The 16,050-nt window shown below is 38.9% G+C and overlaps 1 protein-coding gene across 2 annotated transcripts in view; it reads left to right on the top strand.

Annotated features, from left to right (window-relative positions):
- The window catches only part of LOC139754904 (core histone macro-H2A.1-like), a 34,067-nt gene extending 20,085 nt beyond the window's left edge, over positions 1 to 13,982 (top strand). For both annotated transcript variants that reach the window (XM_071672738.1, XM_071672733.1), the window contains exons 7-9: positions 2,285 to 2,459; positions 6,527 to 6,691; positions 9,232 to 13,982. In XM_071672738.1, coding sequence (XP_071528839.1) covers positions 2,285 to 2,459; positions 6,527 to 6,689 — 338 coding nt within the window. In that variant the 3' untranslated portion in view covers positions 6,690 to 6,691; positions 9,232 to 13,982. The remainder of the gene's footprint in view (positions 1 to 2,284; positions 2,460 to 6,526; positions 6,692 to 9,231) is intronic.
- The last annotated feature ends 2,068 nt before the right edge of the window (positions 13,983 to 16,050 follow it).

Here is a 16,050-nt window from a genome sequence, read left to right as displayed (position 1 = left end):
TCACCCAGATCTTTATTTTTTCATATTGGAGACTTATGGATGGAGTGAAAAAGATTTTAAGTGCTCAGGGCTTTAACATGCAGGAGGGTGTAATGCATACACAGGATAGAGTGAATTGGAAGAATGTGGTATACAGAGGGTGATGTGCTGTTATAGGACTGAGCCATATGAATTATGAAGCAGCCAGAGAAAACCATGAATTTGTCTGTGGAGCCTGGTTGTGGACAGGGGGCTGTGGTTTTGTTGCATTACACATGACATATACATGACTGGAACAAACAAAAAAGGCCACATTTGTTCACATTCAGTCTCTAGCTGTCATGTGTAATGCACCAAAACTGCAGCTCCCTTTCCACATCCAGGCCCCTACAGACCTCTCCATGGTTTACCCCAGACATTTCACATGCCATGGTTCAACCCATTGACAGCACATCAACCCCAGTATACCACATCGTTCCAGTTCACTCTATTCCTTGCATGCCTCTCACCTTCCTGTATGTTCAGGCTGATCACTCAAAATCTTTTTCACAACATCCTTCTACCTCCAAATTGGGCTCCCGCTTCTCCTTGTCCCCCCCACCTCTGACACATATATTTCTTTGTCAATTTTTACTCACTCATTTTCTCCATATGTCCACACCATTTCAACACACCCTCTTATGTCCTCTCAGCCATACTTGCTATTTCCTACTTTAGCGAGGAAAAAATCCTCATGTGACCTCCTTCTATTGGAAAAGTAAAATCTGGAGGAGAGGATTTCCAGCCCTGCACTCCCACCCTTTTCAGTTGCCTACCACAATATGCAGGGAATACTGGAAGTATTCTTTGTCTCCTATCCCCAGGGATTTTGAGTGATTGGGGCCTGAACATACAGGAGGGTGAGAGGCATGCTAGGAATAGAGTGGATTGGAATGATGTGTTATACCGGGGTTGGTGTGTTGTCAGTGGACTGAACCAGGGCATATGAAACATCTGGGGAAAATCATGGGAAGGTTTGTGGGGCCTGGATGTGGATAGGGAACTGTGGTTTCAGTGCAATACACATGACAGCTATAATGTATATGCATGGAACTGGACTCGACCTGCATGAGATTATGTGGAGAATGAAAAGTAGAGTGGGCCAGGTTGTATCATTAGGAGTACTGTCATGTTAAAGAACTTACTCCAAAGGAATCCACATTTCCTTGCTGATGGAATTAACACTGCTTTGGGCCTTAGGAGCGAGCTTCTGGAATGCTATCGTGGATAACACCAGGACTCTTTCTTAGAAAGATCTCCATGGGTATTTGTAGATGACATAATTAAATGAAATTTGTATATTTATTATGTATTTTATGTTTCAGTTACCCCAGAACTTTTTTCTAAGAAAGAGGCCTGTTATTGATTTTCTTCTAAAGGTTTTTACCTAATGCATGAATTGATATTCATCTACACTTGAAAAAATAAGACAAAATTTGCTGAAGAGATGGGATGTGACAAAACCTTGAAGTATGTTGAAATTAGCCAAAAATACTAGAATAGCTCAATGTATGCTATCCAAATTGCCTGTGTTCATATGAGCTGGTAATTCTGGTCATAATGTCTCTCACTTCACCATAAATGTTAGCAGTAATCAGCTATAGTGATAAAATAGTTTCACATCTAACCCCAGGATACTATCCTTAAGTGTCTTTCAGCTTTTGCCTAATTCTGAAACCATCAGATATGGGAGTTGCCTTGATTATAATTCTCTCCATATTCTTCAGTAAAATTTCGGTAATTCTGGTCATAATGTCTCACTTCACCATAAATGTTAGCAGTTATCAGCTGTAGTGATAAAATACTTTCACATCTAACCCCAGGATACTATCCTTAAGTGTCTCAGCTTTTGCCTAATTCTGAAACCATCAGATATGGCAGTTTCCTTGATTATAACTCTCTCCATATTCTTCAGTAAAACGTTGGTAATTCTGGTCATAATGTCTCTCACTTCACCATAAATGTTAGCAGTTATCAGCTGTAGTGATAAAACACTTTCACCTCTTACCCCAGGACACTAACCTTAAGTGTCTCTCAGCTTTTGCCTAATTCTGAAACCATCAACTCCCTTGAATAAGCTGTTTTATGATCTCTGCATGTTTTTGATATGTAGCTTAGAGACAATTTTGAAAATTTTAAGGAGGGAAACCCCATAGGAATTTTTGATTCAGAACAGTATCCATCTTTCTTCAGAATATTGATATTTGCAGCAGAGAGACTTCCAGTAGTGACTGATTGGTAATAGGATGTTCTCTGTTCTCCACAGTGGCAGTCTGCAATGGATGCAAGCTTCCAGCTCGTTGGGTCATCCATGTCAATGGTCCAACTAATGGAGAGGTAGATGCTTTTGACAAGTTGGAGCGTTGTGTTAAGAATTGCCTCGTTCTTGCAGACACTAGGAACCTCAAATCTTTGGCCCTTCCTTCTATTGGGAGTGGAAAGTAAGTTACTGACAAAACATAACTTTTCTTTCAAGTTGCCTGGATCAAGCACTAATGTTGATACCATATTTTGTGTAGAAATTACTCCTTGAATTTGTTCAAATTGTAATATTTGAATATTGTTGTGACAAAAAAGGAAAAACAAAAGTGGTTTAGATATGTGGAATGAATCACAGACAGTTCTACAAAGAGTATATATGAGTAAGAAGTGGAGTGGATAAGGTAAGTGGGAGACTTTTTTGGAGATGGAAAGATTGAGTGAAAAAGGTTGAGTGCTCAGGGCCTAGATATGCAGGAAGGTGTAAGGCATGGGTGGGATAGAGTGAATAGGATTGCTATGGTATATATAGGGCAACATGCTGTCAGTGGATTGAAGTGGCTTAGGGAAACCATGGAAAGGCCTTTGATACTCGGTTGTGGATAGGAGGCTGTGGTGTCAGAGCATTACCCATGACATAAAGAATGAATGCAATCAAATGAGACCTTATTTTCATCTGTCCTTAGTGCTACCTTGGTAGCATAGGAAATAGTGGGCAAGTATGAAAAAAATTTTATTTTTTTTTTTTTTTTGCTGTCTCCCGCGTTTGTGAGGTAGCGCAAGGAAACAGACAAAAGAAATGGCCCAACCCACCCCCATACACATGTATATACATACGTCCACGCACGCAAAATATACATACCTACACAGCTTTCCATGGTTACCCCAGACACTTCACATGCCCCGATTCAATCCACTGACAGCACGTCAACCCCGGTATACCACATCGCTCCAATTCACTCTATTCCTTGCCCTCCTTTCACCCTCCTGCATGTTCAGGCCCCGATCACACAAAATCTTTTTCACTCCATCTTTCCACCTCCAATTTGGTTTCCCTCTTCTCCTCGTTCCCTCCACCTCCGACACATATATCCTCTTGGTCAATCTTTCCTCACTCATTCTCTCCATGTGCCCAAACCATTTCAAAACACCCTCTTCTGCTCTCTCAACCACGCTCTTTTTATTTCCACACATCTCTCTTACCCTTACGTTACTTACTCGATCAAACCACCTCACACCACACATTGTCCTCAAACATCTCATTTCCAGCACATCCATCCTCCTGCGCACAACTCTATCCATAGCCCACGCCTCGCAACCATACAACATTGTTGGAACCACTATTCCTTCAAACATACCCATTTTTGCTTTCCGAGATAATATTCTCGACTTCCACACATTCTTCAAGGCTCCCAGAATTTTCGCCCCCTCCCCCAACCTATGATCCACTTCCGCTTCCATGGTTCCATCCGCTGCCAGATCCACTCCCAGATATCTAAAACACTTCACTTCCTCCAGTTTTTCTCCATTCAAACTCACCTCCCAATTGACTTGACCCTCAACCCTACTGTACCTAATAACCTTGCTCTTATTCACATTTACTCTTAACTTTCTTCTTTCACACACTTTACCAAATTCAGTCACCAGCTTCTGCAGTTTCTCACATGAATCAGCCATCAGCGCTGTATCATCAGCGAACAACAACTGACTCACTTCCCAAGCTCTCTCATCCCCAACAGACTTCATACTTGCCCCTCTTTCCAAAACTCTTGCATTCACCTCCCTAACAACCCCATCCATAAACAAATTAAACAACCATGGAGACATCACACACCCCTGCCGCATACCTACATTCACTGAGAACCAATCACTTTCCTCTCTTCCTACACGTACACATGCCTTACATCCTCGATAAAAACTTTTCACTGCTTCTAACAACTTGCCTCCCACACCATATATTCTTAATACCTTCCACAGAGCATCTCTATCAACTCTATCATATGCCTTCTCCAGATCCATAAATGCTACATACAAATCCATTTGCTTTTCTAAGTATTTCTCACATACATTCTTCAAAGCAAACACCTGATCCACTATTATTATGTGGCCTTTACTGTCTTTTCCTAGCGCTACCTCGCACACATGAGGGGGAGGGGGTTGTTATTTCATGTGTGGTGGGGTGGCGATGGGAATTAATAAGGGCAGACAGTATGAATTATGTACATGTGTATATATGTATATGTCTGTGTGTGTATATATATGTATACGTTGAGATGTATAGGTATGTATATTTGCGTGGGTGGACGTGTATGTATATACATGTGTATGTGGGTGGGTTGGGCCATTCTTTCGTCTGTTTCCTTGCGCTACCTCGCTAACGCGGGAGACAGCGACAGAGCAAAATATAAATAAATAAATATATAAATATTAAATTATGTCATGGATGAGAGGGCTTGGGAAGTGAGTTAGTTGTTGTTCGCTGATGATACAGGGCTGGTGGCTGATTCGGGTGAGAAACTGCAGAAGCTGGTGACTGAGTTTGGTAAAGTATGTGAAAGAAGAAAGTTGAGGGTAAACATGAATAAGAGCAAGGTTATTAGGTTCAGTAGGGTTGAGGGACAAGTTAATTGGGAGGTAGGTTTGAATGGAGAAAAACTGGAGGAAGTGAATTGTTTTAGATATCTGGGTGTTGATTTGGCAGTGGATGGAACCATGGAAGTGGAAGTGAGTCACAGGGTGGGGCAGGGCGAAGGTTCTGGCAGCATTGAAAAATGTGTGGAATTAGAACGTTATCTTGGAGAGCAAAAAATGGGTATTTTTGTAGGGATAGTGGTTCCAACAATGTTATATGGTTGCAAGGCATGGGCTATGGATAAAGTTGTGCAGAGGAGGGTGGATGTATTGAAAATGAGATGTTTGAGGATGTGTGGTAATAAAAAGAGTGTGGTTGAGAGAGCAGAAGAGGGTGTATTGAAATGGTTTGGTAACATGGAGGGAATGAGTGAGGAGAGATTTACAAAGAGGATATGTGTGTCAGAGATGGAGGGAATGATGAGAAGTGAGAGACCAAATTGGAGGTGGAAGGATGGAGTGAAAAAGATTTTGAGCGATCAGAGCCTGAACATACAGGAGGGTGAAATGCGTGCAAAGAATATAGTGAATTGGAACGATGTGGTATATCAGGGTCGATGTGCTGTTAGTGGATTGAACCAGGGCATGTGAAGCGTCTGGGGTAAACCATGGAAAGTTTTGTGGTTGCATTACACATGACAGCTAGAGACAGAGTGTGAATGAATGTGGCCTTTTTTTTGTCTTCCTAGCGCTACCTCACGCGGGCACAGGAGGAGGGGCGTGCCATTTCATGTGTGGCGGTGTGGTGACAGGAATTGGTAAAGGCAGGAAGTATGAATATGTACATGTGCATATTTGTATATGCCTGTGTATGTATATGTATGTGTATGTTGAAATGTATAGGTATGTATATGTGCATGTGTAGGCGTGTATGTATATTTGCATGTGTATGTGGGTGGGTTTCGCCATTCTTTCGTCCGTTTCCTTGAACTACCTCGCTAACGCGGAAGACAGTGACAAAGTATAAAAAAATCATCATTATTATTATTGTTATTATTGTAGGGTATTGCAAACTAGTATGAAGTAAAAAGGTATTATTATTATACTTGCTCACCATTTTCCACTTTAACGAGGTAGTGTTAGGAACAGGCAAAGAAAGACCTCATTCTCTCGCATATATTTTCTAGCTGTCATGTATAGTGCACCAAAACCACAGCCCCTGATTGATGATTAGGTTCCATTGACCTTTCCATGGTTTACTGTGTACTTTTTATGTCCAAGTTCATTTCACTGACAGTTTATCATCCCCTGCACACCACAAAAAGGTATTTTATCACAAATTATCCCTAGGTTGCCAGTTAGGAGACAAAATTCAGAGCTTAAGTCTTTACTTTGATTTCTTAAACAGTTTAGTACATCTGTTAGATTACATATTAGGTACCTCATAAGGTCTTCAACAGAAACTTCACATTTAGGAATGAGACTCAAGGACTATAAAGAAAGTTTTTGTATTCATGTTGATAGTTTAGATTAATAAGTTTAAGTGACTTTTTCTCACTGGGTTTGATGTCTGTATTTTTTTATTGTTACGCATATGATAAATAGTTTTACCTTTGTGCCATATTTGGTCTAAAGTGTGATAATGAAGTGTGTTTATAAGCCTGGTCTTTTTTGACAGGGCTGGATTCCCCAAACAACAAGCCGCACAAACTATCATCAAGTCCATTTGTAGCTACTTTGTCAATGTCATGTCCTCATCATTGAAACAGATCTATTTCGTCCTTTATGACATGGAAAGCATTGGCGCTTACACAGCAGAGCTAGCAAAGCTGGATTCTTAAAGGTAAGATGTAGAACAGTAACATGAAGAATGTTGCTTTTTTTTTTTCCATTGTTATAAGTGCTTCTTTTCCACTTGAATAGTCTGTTAAAGCTTTCCTTGTATAAAAGTCCATCTCCTATTTGTTGAGACTTCCTGATATTCTTTGTAATTACTGTAACCTCCATTTCTTTCTTTTCATTTTATACTTTTATGGTATCAAATGCAACTATGTGGTTTCTTGCCACTAAAGTTTTATTGCTTTTATTAGGTGGGTGTGTTTGAAGGTCAAGTAGTCCCAACAATGTTATTTGGATACAAATACAGACAAAAAAGGACACATTCATTCATATTCAGTCTCTAGCTGTCATGTGCAATGCACCGAAACCACAGCTCCCTATCCACATCCAGGCCCCAAAGACCTTTCCATGGTTTACCCCAAATGTTTCACATGCCTTGGTTCTGGAGTTCTTTAGTTGTGGAGACACTGTTGCTTGGCCACCCCTGTGAGGGAGTTCCAATTGGAACGGGCATCAGAGATGTAGATAGAGTATAAAATTCTACAAGGCATAATTAAACCCACAGATATGTAAGTTATTTAAGCTTTATAAAGATTTCAGTCAACTCTCATTACAATGTACATTTAATTATTATAAAGACTTACTGTCACCTCTTACTACAATGTGCACTTAATTACTCCCCATGTAGATTATTAATCCTCTTTTCATATAATCATTCGCCTCATAGTCATGTTAAGCAGTCATACTGTATATAGTTGAGTAATGATCAGTTTTTTGTCATTCAAGATTAAAAGTACTCAGGTTTAATATATTCATGTCTGATTGTTATACGGTATAGAGTTTAGTCATTACGCAGTCCAGTAAAGGTGACAGTCCCACCTCAGTCATATAAGGCATGTGTTCACCTCTTAAGTGATGTATGGTATACAGTTATATCTCCTGTTTAAGTAAAGTATACAGTAATATTGTGGACAATCAGATAGGTTATACAATCTGTACTTAGGTGAAACATAAAGTTGTATCTCAGTCATGCTGTTTTAAAAGGTATACACACAGTGAACAGCTTTATGATGTTTATGGTCACACATCTGACAGTTATATGAAGTATAGTCTTCATTCTTTTGATCATAAAAAATATGCCGTCAGGACTACAACTGCATCTCGCGTTCCTGTGAGCCATAATGTATTTATCTGACAGTCTTCTTGGGTATGTAGTTGCCACACCTCAAGCAGTCATGTAGAGAATAGTTATTACAGTCATGCAAGATATACAACTTTACCCATGTTATGTAAAAGACAGCTGCCATGCTTCAAATAGATATGTAAAGTATTACGTTATCTCACAGTTATGTTAGGTATAAAGCTGCCATACCTCAAACATTTCTGTAAAGTATACAGTCATCACACATCATGTAATTTATACAGCTGCCACACCTCAGGACATCTAAGTAATGTATACTGTCATCTCACAGTCACATGAGGCTTACAGTCATGCCTCACACAATCATGTGCTTTGTACAGTCATCACATATTCATGTCATGTGGAGCATTTACTGTTATAGCATAGTTTTGAACTAGATATGTTCACCACAGAGTTATACTGTCTTTTGTCAACACATGAAATTTCATTCATCTCTGTCACGTTAATCTGTCGTGTCAGCATCATAAATTTGTATGATACTCATGGTCATTGTATGGTTATATTATGTACATATGGCTGTATCTTATTGTTAATCATCACAGGTATTAACTTCGTGGTTATCACATAGCACAGTCTGTGTGTAAAAACCACATAGGCATTGTGATGCCATTCTTCTCACCACTGTTAATGATTTCATGACGGGATTAAAAAGTCTTACCAATGAACTTGCCAGTTGGTTCTTTACAATAAGACATGCTTCTATTTTGGAGAGTGGGATTGAATACTGGTTAGTTATGGCATGTCTGCATTGGTGGATTCATGACCTGGCAATAATTACTTTCTGAATTACTTATTTTTTTTACATTTCTCATGTTAGTTAAGCCTTTCATAAGTGTCTCTTCATCACATAGGTCATCCAAAAATATTTTTATCTTGAGTTCTCTATGTACATATTATTTGCCGGGTGATTGCTGTGCATTTGTGATTGTTGTTATAGAGATCATGAGGAGAGCAGAATCTTTTCCTTTACTTTCCTGTCAGTGAGAAAGACTTGTATAGGCTACCAATGATACATGTTAGCTGGATGTGTAAACATAGTTGTGAAAAAGTAACTTCAATTGATGTTGGCCACCATTCTTTAAAAGCACGTCAGTTGATGTCGGCCTCCGTTTAAAGGATGAAACTTTTAGATATTGCATGTTTTACAACACAGTTTCTGTTATCAAGGCTTCCATATCATCACCCAGGTTTAGTTTAATACCAAAATATTTAAAACTGCAGTAACTTTTTCAGTTTTGTAGTTTGATAGTGTTGACTGTTTTTTCAGACAACCTCCTTGCTTTCATTTTTATGTTGCTTACAGTTCTTAAATACATTTCATCTTGTGTATTTTATCATTTCAGATATGCAGGTGTATATCACCGTTTGTATGGATTTTTAAAACCCTCAAAAGTTACAGTACAAGATGATGACTCTCCTGATGACAGAATGTACAAGATAACTCTCCTATTGACAGAATGTACAGGACTTCAGATAGCTCAAAATAGCCTTGGCATAATAAATGAACCGTCTGTTGGACGGCACTTTTCTCATGGCTGAGTTCACCAGATATCTGTTACCTTTCCATTGTGGAAAGTCATCATAGTTTAAAGGAGAGTTCATAATGATGGATTTTTATCAAATACTTCATCCACAACATGTCAGATCTTTCATAACTATATGATTTTTACCAGTGATATTTTGTTTTTGTAACCATTTCAACAGTGCCCTGCAAACCTCTTATATCGGTACCCTTTTATACTGCAGATTGGTTTTAATGCAAGCTAAAAGATAATATTAGTTGGGATAACATATATGAAGATAATGTTGATAATCAACCGTAATATAGACATCAACTGTTACACATATTGAAATAGCAGAGAATGAGTCTCTAGCATCAGTGAGAGACCCAGTTTATAGTGCAAAACTTTTCATGGGTCACTGGATAACCCTATAGCATAGCGATATATCAGGTTGGCAGAGTATCTGGTGATTGCATAGTGTGGGCAAACAGAAAAGAAGTTGGGACCTCAGATCATCAGAGTGTCTTGTGGTATTGATTTCATTGTTTATAAATATGTAAATGAAGAAAAAAAATACCACAATAATGCACATGTATGATGGGACTGGTGTCCTGGTTGGTGAATTGTTTTGTACTTTGTGTTGGATGATGGAAATAAGAAAGATAACTTATTGGGATTAGAAGGACAGATTGGACAGCTATTTCTTAGCTAGTAGAGTTAATTTTTGTGGACTGAGTTAGTTGTTAAGCACTTTATTATTTAAATTGGTGCTTGGTTATCCAAAAAGATTAAATAAATTTTGTGATAATTTGAGGACGGTGAAGTTGCTGTAGTTTGTTGTCAGTTCAGTGTGATTGGTGTCTGTGATGTTTTGTTAACAAGTGATATCTAGTTTAATAGTTTAAGTAATTTGATTTTTTATATTCAGACAGTTTAGAGACAAGGATTGACCATAATAAGGAGATTTATAGTTGATGTGCATGTGTGTGGTCAGACAAGACTAGTCTTCAGTGGGAGAGGCAGTATGTACCCGCCTTTTACTGCTCTACAGATACTGTTTATTGAGGGATCCATTTACATAGCAACACTGCCTTAGTTGTTAAGGTGTCACTGTACCAAAACTTGTTTTGCTTAAAATTACTGGGTTTAGAAAATGTGTATTAAAAAGAATTGTTAGAGCATACTTAGAATTTTGTATACCAGACCTTGTTTTGTGAAAAAATTATGTTAATCAGAATATTTACTCCTCTTAATTTTGTTTATTAAAACTAGCATTATTGCGAATTTTGTGCAGTAGGGTTAGAGTTACCCTGAGTATATTTGCCAGCTCACATGACTTACTCAGAATTTAGTGCCCAAGCACATGGATTATGCAGAATTTTGTGTACCATAATATGGATCACACAGAATTTTGTGTTGGATAGATCACAAGAATGTTATATAATAGAGAGTAGAATAGTGAGGATTTTTATACTTAAATCAGAATTTTGTGTGATCAAACCATGGATAGAAATTTTCTTTGCATTGAAACTCTGATAATCCAGGAATGTGCTAGCTGGTGTATGAATGGTGTGAGTTTATTGCAAACATAACAGACTTTTGTTTACTCAGAGATCACTGTAAATGAAGTTTATCAGAGGGCATTAATAAGGTAGCAGCACAGCATCTTTGGTTGCATTTGGCAGCTACACTCCAAGAACCTTGAAATAGTATGCATGAGTGAAACCTTCTTTGCTATTGTTATATGTACCAACCATACTGCTCTGTTTCCTGTGGCTCCCTTCTCTCCAATTTGGTTGCACCTGTGTGTGGTGGTGGAATGTATCTTAAAAGGAAAAATATTGGTAGTGAGCAAGCTAGCAAGGTCTTTCACCATAGTTTATGGATGCATGTGGTGTGTATAATTGTTGAATGGGTCATCTGCAAGTTCAGTAACAAATTTTATGTATCACAGAATTAGTTCATGGTACTGATGAATCATAATTTTGTGCTGAAATGTTGTCATATGATGGCTGCTTAGTGGGCCAGTGAGATGGTCAGTGCAATATGCCAGGGCAGGTGATGATATAGGCTTTCAAGAATTTGTATTTTCCACCAATGATTATCTAAGTCATTTATAGTGTAAGATGAGGTTCAGTAAAATTGGGGAGTCAGAAGCTTAAGATGCTACTCTTGTTGTTTGATTAATGTGTGAGTTCAGACTTGTACATAACAGAATTTTGATAGAAAATTCTATTTTGACATAGCTGTAAAAATTTGCCTCTGAGCAACAAGATTACTGTCTTCTGAAGCTAGGTCATAGGGTGGGTAATGTGCAGCTATATTTTGTGCTTTTGGGATGATGGTTGGTGATGGGCATTATTGGATTAAAGGATCCTGCACTCTCCTAATTTAAGCATACTTTTATAAATCTTACACAACATATATTTAATGGCTCACAGGAGTGCAACAGTCATGAAATGATTGATATATAGTTCTAATAGCGCAAAGAGAAATTTCAAATTGCCAGAATATACAGAAACATTGTTCAGGCTAACCTCTAGAATAGTACATTCCTTTAAACATGATTTTAAAAGTTTAGTTTTATAGGCTAGGGTTAATTTAGTTCACTGTACAGCCTAGTTTTTGTTTGCTTTTCATTTGTTAATGCAAAATGATATCCTTCCATTTCAGAACAATCTATTCAAGATAAACTTTAATCATACTGGTTATACTGTATCACAGACAGCACTGACATCCTTCAGAAGGGTCCAGAAATAAGTAAAGTAGGTTTTGTGCAAAATCACCAAATGTGAATTGATGAACATACAGTAGGCTATGTATAATCACCGATACTAGTAGTCCTTGAAATATTTGAGAGGCTACATCCAGTTTGGATTATGCATTGTGGGCACTAGAACATAGGTTTCCTTGAATGATGTTGTATCTTGCTAAAAACTCATTTGAACTCTTAAGATAAATACAACTACAACTCATATCACTCCTAAACATGAATTAACAGTAATAACTGTTAACCACTCATGAGAAGTATGAGTTTTCAAAGGTTACTCCATGCATTTGTATGTAGTTATGCCATAATAATATAAGTTGTCATTCACCTAATATATGCATAAAGCTTACAGTATATTTATTGATTTATAGATTTATTAATTTATTAACATTATTTTTTTCATACATATTTGCCATTTCCTGCTTTAGCAAGGTAGCATCAAGAACAGAGAATTGAGTCTTTGAGGGAAAATCCTCACTTAGCTCCCTTCTCTGTTCCTTCTTTTGGAAAAGTAAAAACTGGAGGGGAGGATTTCCAGCCCCCTGCTCCCACCTCTTTTAGTCACCTTCTACAACACGAAAGGAATATGTGGGAAGTATTCTTTCTCCCCCATTATTATTACTAACATTGTTATTTTAATGTTTGCCATTTCCCACAGTAGCAAGGAAGTGCCTGGAACAGATTATGTAATCCATTGAAACCAAAGCTCCTTGTCCTCTGTCAGACTCCACAGACCTCTTCTGTTGTTTTCCCCCAACTGCTTCATATACCTTGGTTGAGATCATTTACAGCATGTTGTCTCGTGTAAACTACATTACTCCAGGTCGCTCTATCCCTTGCTATCCTTGTTCCTTACATGGTTAGGCCCCAAGCTTCAGAACATCATTCACTTCATCCATCCATCTCCTCATTGGGTTCCTCCTCTTCCTTGTTCCTTTTACTTAATACATACATACCTTCTTAGACATCCTTTCCTCACTAAACCTCCCAATATGTCCAAATGATTTCAATGCCCATTTCTTATTCACTCAACATTCCTCACACCACATGATGTCCTAAACCATTTAATTTCCAACACATTTACCATATCTTCTAAATTTTTTATTAAGGCCCACACCTCACTTCCATACATGACTGATGAGACTACTATACCATTAAAGATACCCATCTTTACCCTTACAGAGAGAGACTTTTATTTCCACACACTTCATTGTGTCAAGGTCTTTATCCTCCTCACCCCCCTAATGCTGCACTTCATTTCCAATCGTTTCTTCCCTTGCCTTTTCCACTCCCAAGTATCTAAAACACGTTACTTTCTCCTGGTTATGTCCATTCAAACTCACGATTCAACTAACCTGCCTCTCTTCATTGATAAACTTAAGGACCATACTTTCATTCATGTTAATTCTCTTCCTCTTTTCTCACAGTGTCTCAGACCAGACACCAATTCCAATTTCCCACTTTAGCGAGGTAGCACCAGGAACAGACGAAGGAAGGTAGGTCACTGGAGTTCACTAGTTATGGAGACTATTGCCGTGGCTACCTCCTTTAGGGAGTTCCTGTAGGGAACAGGCTTCAGAGATATAGATAGATAAATAGATGTATTTTTCATATTTGTTTAACATTTCCCATGATAATGAGTTAGTGCCTGGGACAGATGAAGAAAGACCTTATTTGCTCACACTCATTGTCTAACTGTTGTGTAATGCAGTGAAACCAGATCCCTTCCACAATGAGGCCCCACAGACCTTTCTGTGGTTTCCCTTTACCATGTCCTGTTCCCTGGTTCAGCCTATTGAAAGCATGCCCTGTGTAAACCACATTACTCCTATGTATCTGTATCTCTGATGCCCGCTCCCAACTGGAACTCCCACAAGGAGGTGGTTTTGGCAAAAGAGTCTCCATAACTAGAGAACTCCAGTGCTGCTGCTTAACCTTTAGTGCCTTACCTTTAACAGGCCACTGGCAGAGGGGCAATTCTGATGCAGTGTTTGCAAAGGTTCTTGCCTAATGTTCATTCTAACTACTACTAACTAATACTACAACATCACACCAGTATGCTCTGTCCTTTGCACCCTCATAGATGAAGGCAAGCAAGTATGAATATGTACGTGTATGTATGTATATGTCCGTATATGTGCTTATACATACAGATTTCTTTCTTTCATACTATTCGCCATTTCCCGCGTCAGCGAGGTAGCGTTAAGAACAGAGGACGGGCCTCTGAGGAAACATCCTCATCCAGCCCCCTTCTCTGTTCCTTCTTGGAAAAAAAAAAAAAGAAAAAAAAAAGGAGAGGATTTCCAGTCCCCCGCTCCCATATATATAGATATATATTTTTTTTTTCATACGATTCGCCATTTCCTGCGTTTGCGAGGTAGCGTTAAGAACAGAGGACTAGGCCTTAGAGGGAAAATCCTCACCTGGCCCCCTTCTCTGTTCCTTCTTTTGGAAAATTAAAAAAAAACGAGAGGGGAGGATTTCCAGCCACCCGCTCCCTTCCCTTTTAGTCGCCTTCTACGACACGCAGGGAATACGTGGGAAGTATTCTTTTTCCCCTATCCCCAGGGATATATATATATATATATATATATATATATATATATATATATATATATATATATATATATATATTCTTTCTTTTCTTTCATACTATTCGCCATTTCCCGCATTAGCGAGGTAGCATTGAGAACAGAGGACTGGGCCATTGAGGGAATATCCTCACCTGGGCCCCTTCTCTGTTCCCTCTTTTAGAAAATTAAAAAAAAAAGTGAGAGGGGAGGATTTCCAGCCCCCCGCTCCCTCCCCTTTTAGTCGCCTTCTACGACACGCAGGGAATACGTGGGAAGTATTCTTTCTCCCCTATCCCTGGGGATAGGGGAGAAAGAATACTTCCCACGTATTCCCTGCGTGTCGTAGAAGGCGACTAAAAGGGGAGGGAGCGGGGGGCTGGAAATCCTCCCCTCTCAATTTTTTTTAATTTTCCAAAAGAAGGAACAGAGAAGGGGGCCAGGTGAGGATATTCCCTCAGTGGCCCAGTTCTCTGTTCTTAACGCTACCTCGCTAACGCGGGAAATGGCGAATAGTTTGAAAAAAAAAAAAAAAAATATATATATATATATATATATATATATATATATATATATATATATATATATATATATATATATATTTTTTTTTTTTTTTGTCGCTGTCTCCCGCGTTTGCGAGGTAGGGCAAGGAAACAGACGAAAGAAATGGCCCAACCCACCCCCATACACATGTATATACATACGTCCACACACGCAAATATACATACCTACACAGCTTTCCATGGTTTACCCCAGACGCTTCACATGCCCTGATTCAATCCACTGACAGCACGTCAACCCCGGTATACCACATCGATCCAATTCACTCTATTCCTTGCCCGCCTTTCACCCTCCTGCATGTTCAGGCCCCGATCACTCAAAATCTTTTTCACTCCATCTTTCCACCTCCAATTTGGTCTCCCACTTCTCCTCGTTCCCTCCACCTCCGACACATATATCCTCTTGGTCAATCTTTCCTCACTCATTCTCTCCATGTGCCCAAACCATTTCAAAACACCCTCTTCTGCTCTCTCAACCACGCTCTTTTTATTTCCACACATCTCTCTTACCCTTACGTTACTTACTCAATCGAACCACCTCACACCACACATTGTCCTCAAACATCTCATTTCCAGCACATCCACCCTCCTCCGCACAACTCTATCCATAGCCCACGCCTCGCAACCATACAACATTTTTGGAACCATATATGTGTGTGTGTGTGTGTACATGATTGTATGCATCTCCCTTTGTGTCCTGTTGCTACTTTGCTAACATGGGAAACAGTGATCAAGTATTGAAAAAAAGAAAAAAATATAC

The sequence above is a fragment of the Panulirus ornatus genome, chromosome 2 (assembly GCF_036320965.1).
Source record: "Panulirus ornatus isolate Po-2019 chromosome 2, ASM3632096v1, whole genome shotgun sequence".
In the NCBI taxonomy this organism is placed as follows: domain Eukaryota; kingdom Metazoa; phylum Arthropoda; class Malacostraca; order Decapoda; family Palinuridae; genus Panulirus; species Panulirus ornatus.
Note: the sequence above shows the minus strand (reverse complement) of the source record. Positions and strands in the feature narration are given on the sequence as shown.